General features: G+C 47.9%; 1 protein-coding gene across 1 annotated transcript in view; it reads right to left on the bottom strand.

The window, feature by feature from the left end:
• Positions 1-314: 314 nt before the first annotated feature.
• ITGB5 (integrin subunit beta 5) overlaps positions 315-18,190 on the bottom strand; it is a 57,050-nt gene continuing 39,174 nt past the window's right edge. Inside the window, exons 11-15 of the mRNA XM_033064376.1 lie at positions 6,595-6,817; positions 5,792-5,895; positions 2,712-2,831; positions 1,426-1,592; positions 315-899 (exon numbers count right to left, since the gene is read on the bottom strand). Of these exons, the coding sequence (XP_032920267.1) occupies positions 804-899; positions 1,426-1,592; positions 2,712-2,831; positions 5,792-5,895; positions 6,595-6,817 (710 nt within the window). The 3' untranslated portion in view covers positions 315-803. The remainder of the gene's footprint in view (positions 900-1,425; positions 1,593-2,711; positions 2,832-5,791; positions 5,896-6,594; positions 6,818-18,190) is intronic.

The raw sequence follows: 18,190 nt of genomic DNA on the forward strand, positions 1-18,190 counted from the left end.
AATGGGTGTTTATATTGGTTTCCTCAGACTAAACTCCATTTTCCCTGGGCTTCCACCAGTTTCCAATCTGTTTAACACCACTGGCTCAGAGCAGGAACTCCCTGAGGCACTCCCTGCCCCAGGTCAACACCAGTATATTAAATCAACTTCTGTGGCAGTTACTACAGCTCCAGCTTCATGTTTTATAGACATGCTTTGACTGATAAGGCTCTACTAATAAATCCATCAGGCAGCACCACTGCTGCTGGCAGGAAGAGCAAGCCCCAGTTTTGATGGGGGGCTCAGCAAAGAAACAATCAACTCTACTCACAGCATCATATATGCACAACTGTTTTATTTTGGGGTTTATATAAAAAAAAATTCCTAAAGACTGCAGAGCTTTTTTATCCTAATTTCTTACACATATGGTTCCAAGACCCTGTTTTCAAGCTAATTACCCCCTAACAACTTGTGATGGAGTGGGTTCCCCTGATTTTTGACCTAGTCACCTTTTCTAACAGGATATGTCTAAAGCTGCAATATGGCACTTGGTTCACTTAGTTGGCAGGTTTAATACATCTGGAAAGCTGGGGTATGGAGATGCACACGGCTCAGAGTCCATCAACACAGGCAGGGACCCTGCCCTCATGTCTGTGCCTCCAGAATGAACCAGACCTTTCTCCTTACTGTGCAAATAACAGGCTTTGGTCATCGACCAGTCCCGTCGTAAGGGATTCTCGTCCCTGAAGAGAATCCCGTCTTCAAGTGGGGAAGCCCGGCCATTCAAGCAATTGTCCATGGCAGTGCCAGGCACTGAGACCCCTTCAGTCAACTGTACCGTTGTAAGACTTGTTGAGCTTGTTGAACGTGAACTCTACGTTATGCGTGGAAATAGGCTTTCGGTAGAGAGGATTGGATGCCTTTGGAGAAAGGAGCAGACAAAAAGAACAAAGGTGAGGAACAAAGTCTGTGTCATGTAAAATATACCAGTTAGTTTGGTGACAGCACTGTGTTTGGTTTTGAGTGAACTGAACATCAGATTCAAAAGCAGTGTTGTTTATCCAGAGTTGGTCCATCAGACCCAGCTTCCATCCTGCCCGCAGGATTGCCCTCCAGCGCTGAGCACCCCCACCCAAAGCCTCCCAGAAGGGCTCCCTCTTGACCAATGACCAAATATGGCTGCCACCACAGAGTCCCCTACCTCCTTCAGCCTTCAGCTCTGCTTGAAAATAGATGATGAAACCAACGGCTGAGTATTGTTTTGCAAAGCATTTATAACTTGCCTAGGAGAAGGCAGTGCAAGATGCTGGACCCTGAAGGCACCACAGGACATGGACACCTGCAACCCTCATGCCTGCCACCCTTCTCCATCACTGCAGAGCTGTTTGCTGCCAGGGCATCCCAACAGCCCCCCATACACCAGCAGCACCCCCACCCCAGGCTCACCATTTCATATCTGGCGCGGGAACGTTCGCTCTGGAATCGGTCGAACTCGCGCCTGTCGTGGATGGTGACGAGCAGCTTCCAGAGAGCCAGCAGGATGATGCCAATCAGCACCACGCTGCCAATCACTGCCAGCACGATGGTCACAGCACTGGGGGCTGAGCTGCAGGCTGCCAGTGAGGGAGAAAAGATAATTTGCTTTTGTGAGTGTATCCCGGATCAGGATACTGGGATGTAATAACTTGGACTGCAGCCACTGAGCAAGTGACCCCAGGCAACGCTAGTAGCAACAGCTAAATTTAAAAAAGCAACAGTCCCCTCTGACATCAAACTGATTTTTTTTTTTTAATTAAATAAATTCCTGGCTAGAGGCAGGTCAAAGGGACACATCTCATGGATGTCACCAGAGCTGGGATATCACAAAGTAGGGCTGCAGTGCCACTGTCAAACAGTGACACGGGGTTTTAATGCCAAGTGACACACACGGGACACAGAGCATTAAGGTGCCTCTGGCAAAAGCCAGCTCAGCTTCTCCCACACAGAGACAGGTGATCACTAAGAACTTTAAATAAGGACATTAACTGTCAGCTAATCAAGATCTTTCAATTAAGTGCAAGCTGCAGCACAAATGGAATAGAACTGAGACCACAGACTCAGGAAACTCAGTCTTTCCCATATTGGCCCGTGCCTCAGAGGACCAGATCACAGAAGCTACCACTTGTGACAAGCTCACCAGCTTGTCCTGCAGCATCACAAGGGGTCTTCTTTGAGCAACTGCATTGCATGTGAGTAAAATAATGCTGGGAAGCACAGCTGTCTGCACAGCCTGGGGAGTAGGGACACCCAGCCCCTACACTGCCAGGATCAGAGCTCTTTGGCAATGTGGAAATCCTTAGGTGGTGCAGGGCTTTCCCAACGTCCTGACTTAACCAGCAGCTGCACCAAGTGTCCCCTTCTGATGTTTTGCTCCCAGGGGCTTTCTCTCCAAATCAAGCATGCTTTTTGCTACTTAAATAGGCTCCATTCAATTCAGCCTCCTAAAGCTCTTCAGCCACTTGCTGAATGCTGATGGCTCAGGTGCAAGGTTAACTCTCATGGTGATTTTTAAGTAAGTTGGGAGCATTTGGAGCTGGTTTTCATCACCGTAAAACACTTCACTTTGAATCACCCTGGTTTATCTGCTCACATATGCAGCCAGCCTTTCTGCAACCCACCAGGCTCCCCAGCAGCCTATCACCTCTCATGAGGCAGCCAGTGCTGCCAAAAAAGAAACCCAAGGGGGGGCCAACCTGGCTCCTTGAGGACGGTGAGGTTGGATTTCCCACTGGGAAGCTCCAAGTAGGTGAACTTCATGACACAGTTGTTCACTGGGTAGGCGCAGAGGATGGCGTTGGGGTCATCTGTTTCATCTGGAACCAGATGCAAGAATCACAGGATTTTGTGTAAGATTTATACATTAAAAAAAAACCCCTAAACGCTGCAGAACTTTTGTACCCTAATTTTTCAGAGAAATGCTTCCAACACCCTCTATTTTTAACATAATTCCCCCCTAACAACTCACAATGGTACAGGTTCCCTGATTCTGAACTAGTCACCCTGTCTAATAGGCTATGTCTAAAGCTGAAATACAGCACTTGGTTGACTTAGTTGGCAGGTTTAATACTAGGAATTAGCACAGCTCTCCCCTGCAAGATAAGCAGAGCTTTCCAGGGATGCCTGGGAGCAGAGGAATGGGGAGTAAGCCTGGAAAGCAGCACAGTTTGATCACAATTCATACAAATTGTAACTGAGTAGTGTCCAGATTTGCTGCTTGAGAAAATGTGGCACTTGGCAACCATCACACAGCAAACAGACTCAGCCTCACACACACAGATTCTTCCTTCACGCAAGTCTGCTTTGGCAATAAATGCTGTTGTCTTCTTAATTTGCTGAATTTCTTGAAGAGTGGAAGGTGAAGGGAAAACAAGGGTCACTGACTCAGACAGGGCTGGCAGCAGCAGCCCATGGCCAGCTCATGCTCCAGCTGTACCAGCCAGAAACGGCTGAGAAGTTTGTTTTTAAAGAGTGAGATGGAAAAGGAAAATGAGAAGGGGAGGAGGGAGGGAGGGGGAAGGGAGGAGCTGGTTTCAAGGGTGATGTGTAGATGTGGGAGATGCAAAAAATGAGAGGACTGTGTGTTTGAATCTGACACTCCATAGCACCAGGTCACTGTAAGGTGCTGCCTGAGGAAGGCTGCTTCACAGAAGCAATTTAAGATTGAGCAAAGCCATCACCTGAGGTTTGTAGATCTAGTTTAAGGGTGGTTTCAGCAGAGCCACTGCCCTGCACAGCCACATCTTGTTGGATGCCCCTGTTGCAGGGACTGGAGGGAGATGGGGAAGCATCTCTGGGTGTGACAGGAGCACAGCACTGCAAGCCTGCAAGGGCTGAGAGTTTCATGGGAGAGGAATTTGGGGACCCAGTGCTGTTGGCTGGCAAAGACAGGCATGACCTTGTCTTAGGCACCTGGAAAGAGCTTTCCACAGTTCTCATATCCATGCCTGTCTGTCATGCTGAAAAATGATTGCATTAATGACCACAGCTATGCCAGTCCTTTAGCTGTCTCCTGTCTGTTTGTTTTCCCTTTCAATGCCTTTGACCTGCATCCAGTTAAAAGATTAATACCTCCATTTCAACAGCTGAGCTGAGATGCAGCTGCCCCTCTGGTAAGTCCTGACACATTCCTGCTCTGGACAAACCTCAGCTGTTCCTACTCTGGAACTGCTGTATCTACACAGAGAAGTGCTGATTGTTACAAAGCAAAGTACTAATTAGATAATATTTCCATGTTTTTTGACTAATGCCCTTCAGAGTTGAGCAGCAAATCTTAGTTCCTGTAGGTCTAGCTGCTTTCACTCTCATCCTTGCACCACTATTTGGGTAAAAGATACAATGATTAAAGTCTCAATAGTAATGATTTCTGTTGATCTTCACTGGGTTTCAGAGATCAAATCTCAACAGAGAGAGGTGTAAGGGCTCCACTGAGTTGTCTGGTCCACTGATGTGTGCTGCTGCCAGGTTCAGCTCAGAGCAGGACCTGTCATGCTGCTCTCACACTGAAAGCTCCTCTCTGGAGTTGTCAGGAATGCAAAGGTAATACTGCAGAACTGAAGGTGATACTGCAGAGTCCAAAGCAAGTCATACAAAGCTCCCATGAGCAGCATTCTGGCTCGTGAGGCCAATGACAGAAGCCTCTGCTCTACAAAGCTTTGAAGCCCTGACTACATCACATCCAGAGTCAAAAGGCAGCTGGGATGTTCAAGGCTGTGTTCATTGCAATTTGATATTTAAGAAGGTCCCATCCTCCTCTGCCAGGACAATACAGACCTATGCATTCTGTGACAAATATCAGCATGCTGCCTTTGAGCAAGGACTTGTTATATGTGCTAAATTATAAAAAAGCACTTGAAAACCAGGATTTGACCAAGTATGCCTGTGAACAAGTCCACAGTCCACAAGCACTTTCTTTAAGAATATTTTGCTTTACCTCTTTCTCTAGCAGCCCAGATCTCCAAGCCACAAAGTGCCTTGAGCTCCCAAGATCTCAGCACTATGTGCAATCCAACTGCAATTGTTCAGCAGAAGCACAAGCATAATTCCAAAAAATATCTTAAAACAGAAATCTGGCTGTGTTTTTCTCTGAAAGCCATGCAGGGGACAGACAAACTACAGCCCAGCCTCACCTTCCAGGGAGCAAGCAAAACAAAAGCTGACTTTAGCATAGTACACTAACCAGGCAGGAGGGATAAGCTTTGCCTCCCAATATTTGCTGGCCAGACAGGCCAGGAAGGAGTTTTGCATGTTTTGAACTTCCAAACCTCTCGCAGGGTGCTGGTGCAGGTGCACTCCTGCTAAACTGCAGGGTGAATGGAGAGAATGAGAGCAAGTGTCCCAAAAGGAAGGGTAGGACACTCCACTGGTCATCATTTAAAAGCTGGATACTAGATGTGAGAGGAGTCAATGGGAAAAACATCACCTGCAGACAGTTTAGGAGAGAGTGAAAGGCTGAGCAAGGTGCAGGACTCCCACCTCTGTAAACTAAGGAAGAGAAGGAAATGCCAGATGCAGACAGTAACTTATCCCTGCTTGATCTACATCCCTCCCTCCAAGAGATATTGCTAAGGCCATGGTCAGACTTGTGGATCATAGCCCAGAGAGAGCACCACACCTACCACACATACATACACACACACTACCTACACACATACATTTCTAAATACCAGGTGCTCCCTGAAGCTTTCTTTACAGATATGTCTTAGTCTGGTTAAGAGGAGTTCAATGCCACAGTCACCAGCTCCCACCACCTGCAGTCCTGCTGCTGCCAGCTTACCAAGAACATCCACAGTAGTGATGATCTCATCCTTGCAGTGCTTTTGGCAGGTTTGGTTATCAGCCAGTCTTCCTGAGTTAAACAGCTTGCATTCAATACAATCCCTGCAGGAACACATACAGAGGGGAAGATTAAGCACATGTCAGAAATTGCATGAACATAGGGATTCAGCTCTTGGGACTCTCTGGATGCTGGTCTGAAGGCTGCACATCTACACTACAAGGAAGGAGCAGCTTCAGGACCAAGCATCTCCATCACAAGGATGGATCTATTCAAGGATTCAATGAAGGTGTAAAGTAGCTGGTAGGTTTGGAGTCTGTTTGCCCTTTGGATGTCAGGAACTGCACATCAGCTACTGCAAAATCCATCCTGCCTGAGATCAAGACAGTCCTGCTTCTCTATGCTAGTCTGAGGTTGATGCCTGAGGCATCTTCATCACTGTGAGGCAGGGGCAGTGATTCTGATTCCAATCCTCCCCTCCTCTGCAGCTCACAGCTCTCTGCACCCAGATATCTTCAGCTCAGAGTGCAGCAAAACTGGGGGTGTCAGCCTTTCCTCCAGAGACAGCACCAGAAATGAACAGGAACATGAATCTCCATGAGCACTGGGGCAGCAAGACTTGTTGCTGCTCTACCTGGGATGCTGTCAGGTTGCTTAACAAGGGCTCCTAGCAGCAGTAGGCTTACCTGGGGGTGATCACACATTTAACAAAACAGGAGAATTCCCTAGCTGAAAAGTCTCCCAAGAACCAAAGAGCTCCCTTCCCACCAGCAAGAAATCCCTCCTGAACAGCCTGTGAGTACCTTTTAGTGCTGCAGACACCTGGGCAGGTGGGACACTTCTCACAGGTCTCTCCAAAAGCCCCCGGCTCGGTGCACTGACACTTCCCGCAGACGCAGGCACCGCGGCCGCTGCACATCTGCCCATCGCTGGAAACACAGCTGTCCATCTCCGTGGAGCAGTTGCAGTTGTCCCCGATGTACCCAGCGTGGCACTTGCACTCCCCGCAGTGACACTCCCCGTGACCTGAAGGTGACAGCAGAGGAGAGGTGTCAGCACAGTTCGGTGCCACCGATGGGTGCTGTGGGTGGGAGGGACCAGCAGCCCAGCAGGGAGAGCTGCCAGAGAGACTTCACTTGGCAGGGCAGCAAACAGAATCTGATGGGAAACACCTAAATATCAAATTAATATCAACACTTAGCAACACAAAATACCTACTCACTGCTCTTCCAGCTTTCCTCTACACAAATGGGCACCTCCTCCTTCCCACCTCTGTATGAAATAATCTTTCTCTGTCCACATCAAGAGATAATAAGATGGGAATGGAGTAGTGCTTCCTTGCTGATTTTGAGCCCAGAGTTTGGCAGCAAAAAGCCTAAGAGGTCGCCCACCTTATAAAGTATTTCCTTCCCTTTCTTCTTAACAGTTTTACTTAAGATGTTCTCTTAAAACCTTGAAAAAAATTATATCAACAAGCGCTATTTCCTGTATCCCAGCCAGAGCCACGAAGGTTGCTGGGACCAGCTGAGCTCCCCCCAGGGAGTAGCTCAGGGCAGCTCATAGCAGAAACAGATCAAGAAACCAATCCAGTAAAGGCTCTCCTCCACTGAAGCATCCCCTTGGAGCTCTGGAGTTTAGTGAAGGGCTGGGAAAGTCAGCAGCTTCCAAGGCTGCCAGTGACAGTAAGTGGAGTGGCTGTCCACCAAGCAGCTGGTTTCAGAGAAGCATCCATCTGCTGGAAACCGCTCAAATTCTTCTGTGGCCAGTCCCTAGGAGGAGGGATGCCTTTGCAGGCATAGTTTATAGAGCTGAAGGGTTTGTATACAACGCTCATCAGCAACCTAATTACAGCTCAGCTTTTCCACTGGAAAGAGCCTCGAGCACCCCAGACATGATAAATTATATACATGCTCCTTTCACCGACACAAACCCGCAGATCTCCCTGCCTCTCCCACCGTGCCAAGATTACCAGAGGTTGTGGATTGCCAAGCTATATCCTTTGCCAAAAGTCATGGGAGCACCTTCTGTTTTACTAGGCATCTCCTACATCCCAGCATATCACAAGCTGTCCTTCTACAGCCTCTTCTGCACTCCCACCGTTTGCTTTGGATCCAGCCTGCATATTCAAACATTACTGGACAAAGGAGATTATGTTTACAAGATCTCTAGAGGTGACCTCCTTCTGTGCTTACATCTGATGGAGATTAAAATCCCTTGCTCTGCTCACCTTCACAATGACAGCATTGGCCTTTCCCCAGACAGAAAACTCCAGGTTTGAGCCCATAGGCTCAGCTACATCCACAGCTGTTGCTGTTTGGGGGGCAGCTGCAGAGTGGGGACTCCCAGGAACACCACAAGCAAATCAAATGGGGTGTCTGGCTTTTACTCACAATTAATGCAGGTGATTGGGCTCTTACATGAAGCAGGTTTGGTGCCTCCATGGCAATGCATGTGTCCAAATTAGCTATAAACTACAGTTTTCTTAAATGGCACTATTTCAAGGAATCCAAAGCAGCTGGCAATTAGTAAATGTACTCAGGCTTGAATTTGAACTGTAAGGGCCAAGAGAAGCAGGCTGATGGTATTCATATCATCTCTTAGTTCTACTAGGACACCACAGAATGCAGCACAAGATGTGGCTCCAGAGGAAATCTGTCTCTGGACCATAAAATGGTTCCATTTTTTAAAGGCATCAGAGCTAGGTCGTAGGAGGCTAGAAAGACTGCATATCCCTTCCAGCCCCTGGCAGGCTGGAGGTGGAGCCTGAAATTACTGTCCTGGGGAAGGGAAATGGCCATTTGCAAATCATGAACCCTACTAAACAACTACGATTGGAAAACTTAAGAAATAGCATCTTAAAGGATATGGTTTTGTTTATTGACGGGGATGAAGAAAAAGCCATTCTGTATGAGGGTGACTAAGTATGGGGCGTGAGCTTAAAATGTCAAAACACGTTGACATGTGTTTCCTGCCTTGGCCACACTGGCTTAGTGTGCAAGAAGTCACTGGCTGAAGCTCATCGTGGTCAACGTGCCAAGAGCAGGAATTTCCATCTTGACCTTCAATGGCAAAGATGTCACAATCTTCCCTGCTTCCATCAGCTTGAAAGAGTGGGCACTCCTGCAAGCACCATGAGCTACACATCTGGTGCCATCCATCTCTCACACAGCCTGAAGAAATTCAGTGAATGAGAAACATCTGTTTTTCATATGGGCACAATAAGAGTCTACCTAGAGCACCAGGAGTGGGAATACACTCCATCCTCTCCCTGTGCTTGGGACACAAACTGAGAAGAGTCCCAAGGCAAAGTGGCAGTGAGGTTTTCGGAAACAGTGACCCAGAGCTGTGGTTTGCAGAGTGTTACCCAGTACTCATTTTGCAGCACAGTGTGCTGCCCGTTCCCAGCCCCAGCTCTCCCACAGTCACACACAGTGCTGATGTGGCTAAGCAGCCTCTGTGCCATCGTGCCTGCAGGAAACTTTCCACCACTGTGCCCGTGATGAACCCAGTTTCACTTCCCAGTTTCATTTCCAGGACAATGAGTCCTCAAAGAGGGTGTGTTTCACGACACCTCTGCACCAGCAGCAGTCTTGTGGTGCAGGACATCACCCTGGACTTTAACCCCCTTGAACCCTTTGAGTTTGTACATTCTCTGTTAAAGCTGGTTTGTGAAGCCAAAATACATTAATTATGTTCTCCAAACATAATATGAGATGTTTTCCTCTGTTCCCATCTTTGAAATGAGACAAGCTTAGAAGTATAAAAGATCCAGATCTAACTAGGAAATGAAATGCTCCCTTTGAATTTGATAACATACTTTCCAGCCAGCTCCTGACCTTCAGGAGAGCTAACACAAAACACATGTCAGGAGGCTGCAGAAACCTGCTGGGAGGGTGTGCAGAGGAAAGCAATGCTTTTGTGGGGGAGAGCAGTCCCCAGACTGAGCTTGACTAGTCTGGGATCCATCAGGGCAGGAGCCATGGGGTGCACTGCTGCTTAGAGACACATTCTTCCCAAGGAGGCCACCAGAGTGGGCAGAGACTCACAGCCCAGCTGGTGCTTCCATCTCTCTCCTCATCCCAAAACACATCCCCATCCCACTGCTGTGCCCCAGCTGGGCTGCACATCTCACTGTCACTCAGGCAGCTTTTGCCAGGACATCCCACCATCCTCATTTCACCCCAGCTGCCTCTGCCTGTCCCCCCAGCTGTCCCCAGCATGGCCAAATCCTGCCTGCCCTCAGCCTGGCACTGCACAAACCCAGCTTGGCACCCCCACACCAGCACTGTTCCTGCTCCCAAGCACAGTGATTCCTGAATCAGGATAGCAGCTTCTGAGGGAAGCTTCCAGCCTCTGACCCTGATTTCATCCCAGGCTGTGACCCTGCTGGGCAGGACAACCCCTCTGCCCTCCACAATAACTGCACACCTTTTAGGAACTGCCATGAGGTCTGAAACTCAGTGCACTAAATGCTCAGTCACTAGGGCTTTTCATAGAAGGTGGTTTTCCTAAAGCCTCCTACTTCTGGGGACACAAAGTCATGCAAAAAATCTGTTGAAAGAAAAAAAAATGATCCTAGCTTTTATGGGGAGGTAGAAAAGGTTTGAAAACAAGCCTCCTCCAACACTCCTTTTTCCCCATCTTCTAGAACATTCAACTGATATACAAGAAAATATGTGCCTAACATACAAGAAAAACAAGTCATGATTTTTAAGCAAGTTTAGTGGTTTCTGAGCACTCAGGAGGAGAAAGATGATACTGTATTTTGTTCCCATTAAATCAAGCCACTTATTTTTGTGCCTCTGTGCTCACATCCAGACTTTGGATCAGGATCTCCAAAAGGCCATGCTTTTGTCATTTTTGGTTATTTGAACAACTAGTCTGAAATAGAAAAAAACCCACAGGAAAAACAACAAAGAGAAATAAGTTATGGAAAGCAATTTCCAGATTCTCCAGTGTCATCCTTTTAACGAGCCCTGGCTGCAGTGCCCATCACTCAGAGAGCCCCAGTGCAGAAGGATTCCACAACCATGGATCAAAAACATCTGCTTATGGGAGAAGTCAAACCCTATGGACACAGGGCACTGCTTGAGCACCAGTTTTGTACCAGACCAGCCAATCTCTCAGCAAAAGTGCTCAATGTCTGGGTGAAGGTTCTGTGAACAGCACATTTTGAGTGGGAGGAAGAAGGGCAGCTTGGAACACACAGAAAACATAGGGCTTTTCATTCAGGAAAGGGCTAGGGTAAAACACAGTGTCTGCTGAGGCAAATAAATCATCACTTCCCTAGTAATTTCTTTCCATGGCTCAAAGCCAGTGCTGCACATCAAGAGGCCAGGCCAGGCCAGGCAGCCTGCCCATGGCACAGCTCAGGCTCATGGCACTGCCAGATGGTCAGCACCCACAGGGACTTGGGGACAGCTCCAGAAATTTTAAACAGCAGGGATGGGTTTAGGACCCACCCCCTGGGTCATGCCAGTGCAGCAGGGAAAACAAGGGTGGCAGGTTGGCAGCAGCATCCCCAAGCCCTGGAATCCACAGAGCATAACAACCTCCTTGTGCTAAGGAGGTAACTACAGACAGACAAATGTCAAGGGTCCAAGGTTTCTGTGCAACCTGAAATTCATCTGACTGCCTCCACTCACACCAGGAGAGAGCTTGCCCACACTCATTTGTCCACAAAGCAATACTGAAGCAGCAAAACAAACATTAAGAAGTTAGAAAGAAGTAAATAGTGCTCTTTTTTTTTTTGTTATTTACACCAGACACCATGGATCAGTGCATCTTCCCATTGCAGTGGATATTTGTATCTTGAAGCATATGGGTTTAACTAAGATTTCACTTCCAGCACTGGGTTCACCAATCATCAAAAACAGCACTGGAGGTGCAGACTAATGAAACCAAAGGTGAAGGAATAAATGCAGGCTTGAGCTGCTACTTGGTACCACAAGTACCATGGGTACCACAAGTCCCATCACCAGCTGGACATTACTGCCAGCATCCCCCACCGTGCAGCACTGCCATTACAAAACCCCCCCTCAGAGCTCCAGTTTCTCACTCACTTGGGAATTTCTGGGTTCAGTGAGAACTGGGCAAGGAAGACATGATTGTGGAAACTGCTGTTTCATGAAGGCAGCAGAAAGCTATCCAGGGCAGGCGGATTTCCTGTGGCAGCCCTGGCCAGCCTTTTCTCATTTTCCTTCTCTCTGCAAAAGAAGTGGAGCTGAAATGCAACCACGAGATACAGCTGATGATCCATCAGAAAGCCAGAATGGGCAGTGAGAAGTCATTGAAGTAATTTCCTGAAAGAGATCTAAAGCTGCATTTCTTAAAATAAAGACTTCCTTTTTTTTTTTTTCCAAGTAAGCTCAGCAGTCCACAAATCCTTGATTTCTACTTACACTAGCTCCTCAGCCAAGCCTGCCACATGTGGCCTTTTGGATGAAGACCCAGAGCTGGGAATTGGAGCTCTCAGGTCCTGCTGCCAACTCTGTTACTGATGCAGGGAGAGCTAAGGGGCGAGGGCTGGTGCCAGATCCTCCCAGAGGCACAGACCTTCATCCCAGGTGGGGGCAGGTGGGATGGATGTGCTGGTTTCCTTTGAGCCATGGGCCCAAATACCATCCCACCACTCTGGGCATGTGCTCATCCTTGGCTTTGTCACCCTTCCTCTGCAAAATGCAGTGCCTTAGGAGCCTTGTCCAGTGCTGTTTGGATGCAAACACATCGTTTGGTACAAGTTCACCAAGGGTCCATGGTTTTGTAACAGATTTCTCCCTTAACAAAGTACCTGGAAAAAGTCAGAATATCACTCAAAATAAGACCAAAAAAAAATTAAAAAAAGGAGAAAGAATGAACACACAGGCTGTGCTGCACTTCCCTTTCAGGTCAATTACTTAAGCAATATTCTTTAAATGAAACTGAGCAAAATTCACAGGTTGTCAATGCATGTCAACAAGAAATGTACAGGCCCAGAATTCCACTCACCTGCTGTCTGAGGTTTTCATCTGCCTTTAAGCCCCAAATACAACAACCATTTCCAAGTGTGCATTTCTGTCAGTGACTATCACTAAAGAGACCAAATTCAGGCACCAAACTCACCGACATACTGGTCAGTAGAGCATTTAAAGTGAGTTGTTCTAAGACCATCTAAGCTTTATTTTCTGAGTTCATCTTGACAGAGGTTTTTTTTGAGCTTTCTATGAGGCTTTTGGCCCTGGGAAGGGGCACCTGCACAGGACAGGGGGTTTGGGTATGAGCATGAATCTCCAGATTACATCTCTGGTTGCAACCCACATGTTGTGCCACTTTAAGAGCAGAGCCCCAGGGACGGAGCTCTGGCTCCCATAAAGATGTCAAAGACGTCACTCCTGTATTCTTTAATTCTGCCCGGGTATTTAATGCCTCATTAGCATGCATTAACACTTGCTAAAGGTCCGCTCAGGGACAAGGAGAAACTGCAGTGAAAAGAGGCAGGAACAGCAGCGCTCTGTGTGGGTTGGCCCTCAAGGAGCTGCTGCCAGATTTGGGGAGAGCTGCAGGGCTTGGACAGCTATAAGAGCCTGGACAGAGAGAAAGGAGGGGTAACAAAGAGCAGCTTTGCCCTTTCGTGCCAGGAATAGAGACTCTGGGAGAGCAGTACTCGATACACTGGGGAGAGAAGTGTCCAACCTAGATGCTGTTTCAGTGAAAAGCCAACACAAACTCCTGGTGTGAGCGAGGTGGGTATGCCTGCTGCCAGGAACACCAAGGAGCAAAAGGAATAAACACAGCACTGAGCACAAAGCAAAATGGAATCATCATTTGTGCTTCTGTGAGAAATCCATGCAAAGATCATCAAATATCTCAAGCTGGAAGAGACCCATAAGGACCAGAGAGTCCGACTCCACAATAATCAATAATATTTAACAGGCAACAATGTAATGCTAATGCCTGGTGGTGTAATAACTAATACAGCATTTAATTGCTGTGAAAGAAATCTAGAGGAGCATATCTATGGAGCACAGAGCATTCCAGCTAAGAACCATCCACCTGCACCTGCACAGTCACCTCTGACCTGAAGCACAGCACGGGGGTCGTTAGCAGTGCAATTAGAGGGGGACCAGGCACTTTTACATTGCAGCTACAAGCACTGGCCATGCTTTCACAGGTCACAGCCAGCAGACAAAGGTCACCCCATGCTGTTTGTCCCAGCCCAGAGGCCATTTGAACTCTGGGATCTTCAGCTTTTTGAACAGGCATGGAGCAGGATGGGGAGGCACAGGCTCTCGGAGGACAGTGGCACATGACTCAGTTTTGAACTGAAAAGAGAAGAGAAACCAGGTTAAAGAGGAAAAAATAGATTTGGAGAGGAAGAAGAAGAACAGAGAGATTGGGGAAGCATGGAAATGATGCCCTGGGAGGAAGCGGTTTCAGGAGCCGCCCAAGGACTGGAGATGTGAGTAAACACATGCACTGAGTCAGCCCCACGCTCCTCCAAAAGGCCACTGAAGCTCTGTGTGCCAGACTTCATGAAGATGAAATTCGGAATGCAAACACCTCCCACGTGGCTCTCAGCCCCCCTCTGCATTGGGACCATGAGCCACAGCTCCTAAAGATGAGCACACCCAGAACACCATGGGACACTGCTGAATTTGGTCCTGGCCAATGCTTTGTCTATAAGGAAAAGTCACACACTTCTACAGAGGAATGCTGCTGCCAGCCAGCCACTCACACAACTCAAGGGTGGAATCTCTCTACAGCCTTTCAAATCATCTGGGAGCTCAGGGCTGGGTGTCCCTGCCCTCAAATGAGCCTTCCCTGCACAGAAGGTGCCACCCTGGCACAGCAAGCAAATGATACAAGCACAGAGCACTGCAGGCTGCCCACAGCATTAGGTAAGCGTGTCCCAGGCATGTCCCTGTAGTTTCTGCTCCTCTTCACACTGTGTGAAGAGCAGACTTTCTCAATGACACTCCACACTAAAGGCTGAGAGGTTTCAAGTGTTGCTCTCAGAGCTCACTGCCATCTGGCAAAGCATGGCCAGACCCAAGGCACCACGGGAAGCAGCCTGGGATGACCCCAGGGCTCAGACACCAGCTCTTGTTGCCAGAACAAGAGACCTAAAAGCCAATATCCCACATGTGTGAGCAGCAGCAGGCGCCTCCACAGTTCCTTCCTCACCTGTAGAAATGTTTTCTAAATCACTGCTTGTGCAATCACTTTCTGCTTCTCCAAAATGTTGCAACAGCAGGGCAGCCCCACAGCTCTGCAGGAGGGCAAGCAGGAATGCAGGAATACCAACAGTTCAACAGCTGGCCTCAAAGATCTGGTTTATATAAACACACATTAACCAAAAAAAAAAAAAAAAAAAAAAAAAAAAAAGGCATTTCTTGATTTAGGACTTTGACACCATGCAGCCAAATGACATTGGACACATAGCCAAACAGCATCTGCACAGGGATGTAAGCAGGGTAAAAGTGGCATCAGTCTGAGCAGGATGAAGGTGGACTCAGTTGACTGCTCTTCCCCACCACAGTCTTCAGCCCTACGTGCTCCAGCTGACCTGGTCCTTACATTTTTTTAGGCTGACCCACTGGATGGGAGTAAATGGAGCTGACTTAAACCTTCCATTTCTTTCCAGCAACCCACACGATGAGAGTCAGTAGAACAGCTTTGCAGTTTAACCCCAGAAAAGGAAGAGGACAGCAGAGGTGCCCCATTTGATTTGTTTCTCATTAAATGTTTGTAGTCTATTTTTATTGGAGCCACACTGTTTCACAGGTGGGGGAGGGATGTAAGCTGGAGAGGGGATGCCCACCCATAGTGACACCAGGCACAGGTGCTCTGGCCTCAGTTCCTCACAGCTATGGGACACAGCAAGTCAGAGGTTTGTTTTTCCTTCTTATTGAGGGGGATTATTTTGTTTTATCCATTTATTCTCTGGCACACAGACATCTCAGGACAGGACCTTTGGCTGAGCAGCTCCTGCAGATGATAAAAGCAAAGGCCAAATGGGAATGCACCAAGGAGAAAGGTCTTTAGAAAGCTCAAAGATAAACATGCAATCTGAGTTTTGATCACACTGTAAAAGAGAGATGCTACAGTAGTGCCATCTCCCTGTTGTCTGTTCTGGGCATAAGGTCCCCTGGGCTCTGCAGGTGGCACTCCAGGCAAGAGACCTCAAGGTGCCTGAAAGCAGGTTTGTGGGCTGCCAAGGAGCCATGGGCACCCTGTGCCCCACACAGTGTGACAACATACACAGACTGCTGTGTCTTCTAGCCCAGACTCAGCTTGTCTTCAGCTCCCTGTCTCCTACCCTGCTCTTTGGTGGGAAAAGGGGCATTTGCAGTACTACAACACCCTAACGATACAGGGTTTTGTTTCAGAGGATTTGCTCACCCCAAACCATCACCCTCCCATGCCCTACACACCCAACAGCACCCGCAGCCACTGACCCCTGAGCCCCCAGCCTGCTGCTAATGACTGGGACTACTCACAAAGCAACTGGCACTGTGAGGTTACAGCACAGTGACCCGAGCTGACACTGCATCCTCTGTCACCAAAATAAGCCTCAGACATGCTGGTAGATGTGTGCTCCCCATCCTCCTCCCACATGGGAAGCAGAGAGGGATTGACCCTGGGGCAGCTGCCCCAGAGATGGAGCTGCATCTCCCTGCAGCTGCCTGGCTCACAGCTGCACTTAGCAACAGCCAAAGGATTGTTTTTAACTTCAATATTTATATGGTCCTCTTGTCTCTCCCCTTCAGGTTCTCTTTTACTAGGCAGTGCTCAGAAAAACCTACAGATAACAACACTTGACGTGACTTAAAAGGAAATATCGCAGATGTGGTTTAGGCTCTGTTCCCTCTCTTCTTTCCACCACAGGCCACCCTGTTCCCTTCTGGCAGGGGTACATTTGTCAATAATACAGCCACAGCACAGTGGGCACAAAAGAAGCTCTCCTTCCTCCTCAAACCACACTCAAACATCACCTGCACCTCAGAGGCTAATAAATACTACCCATTTCTTTCTTAACAGCAGCTTCTGGTAAAAATTTAGGCATTAGGAATGAAGAGAATTAAGACCAAAAATAAAATGCTGTTGTGTTTCTGAAAGATGTGGATCATCTTTATTCTCACACCTGAACTTTCAGATGCACACCAGCATCCTCCATCCAAGAGACAGTTATTATTACCACCAGGACAGTAGTTTTATTAACCACTGGGTAGGTGAATAGTAACTACAACAGACATGTGGAAGAAAGTCTATTTCCAGGTGATGCGCACAGTGATTTGTACAGCAATAGATCCTATCCAAATCCCCAGGGTGGAGATACCAGTGGGGGAATTAAACCCAAGTGCTACTCTCAAAGCATGGGACTCTAATGCAGGACCAGAAACCGTGGCACTAGCACTGATCCATCATCCCACTGGCTGTTAAATGTGTTATGAACAGGGTACAGCGAAAAGAAACTGCAAAAGCACAAGTGAGGTTTCTAATTTGAGGCTGTGTTAAAGCAAAAAAGCCTTATCTCCATGGGCCTTAGTACAGCCTAAACCTCCCTGAGCTTCCCCATTTACTAAAACCAAGAGAGGAAGCATTCAGAAGTAAATACTGAGGGCTTGAACGAACTCAGCAGTTTTTGAAGTGGTTTCTGCAGGGCAGCTGGAGCCGCATCGCGCGTCAGCTTGGCTATTCTCTGCAAAATAAACCCCGAATTTTCAGTGAGCTGTCTCTTCCCACATCCCATCTCAGAAGTGATGGCACTTGCATGTACTTGCAGATTTGGCACCTGATGCTTTCTTGCTGACCCGAGTTTTCTGTGTCACTGGAAGCCCTGTGCTGGTCAGGGAGGCCAGACCAGCTCCTGTGCTCCAAGACATCACCATCGTGCTGTGCTTTAGCCAGCCAGGACCTTTAGTCACCTTAACCAGCTCAGATGCTCACAGCTGCTTACAAGCTAGAGAAATATTGAATAGCTTCATTTACAGATGCAAAACTGTTTATAAATCTGATTTATTGCCCAATTCTAAAAAAAAACCCAAAAAAACAGAAGATAAACCACAAAAAGCTGATCTCCCAAAGCTGGACCACCATCAGTAGCTGCCGTGGTGCTCAGGCAGTATGGATTTTTGGGCTGACATCTTTTGTGTTTCAGGGGGAGGAATGTCTGCAGCATGAGTGCTCTACTATAATTAGTGATGTGCCTGTGCACAACCAGAGTCCTGGGCTGAAGAGCACACAAATGACAGACACACAGGGAGCTGGGGAACAGGGGTGGGGGGTAAGGGGAAATTTCTTTAGAGATCCATATGATGCCACATTACTCTGTGTCCCCCCATCCAAGAAAAAGTAGGTCTGGAGCAACTGAAGCTAATGAAGCTTGGCCTCCAACAAGCCAGTCTTTCTTCATTAGAG

The sequence above is a fragment of the Catharus ustulatus genome, chromosome 7, assembly GCF_009819885.2.
Source record: "Catharus ustulatus isolate bCatUst1 chromosome 7, bCatUst1.pri.v2, whole genome shotgun sequence".
Classification (NCBI taxonomy): Eukaryota; Metazoa; Chordata; class Aves; order Passeriformes; family Turdidae; genus Catharus; species Catharus ustulatus.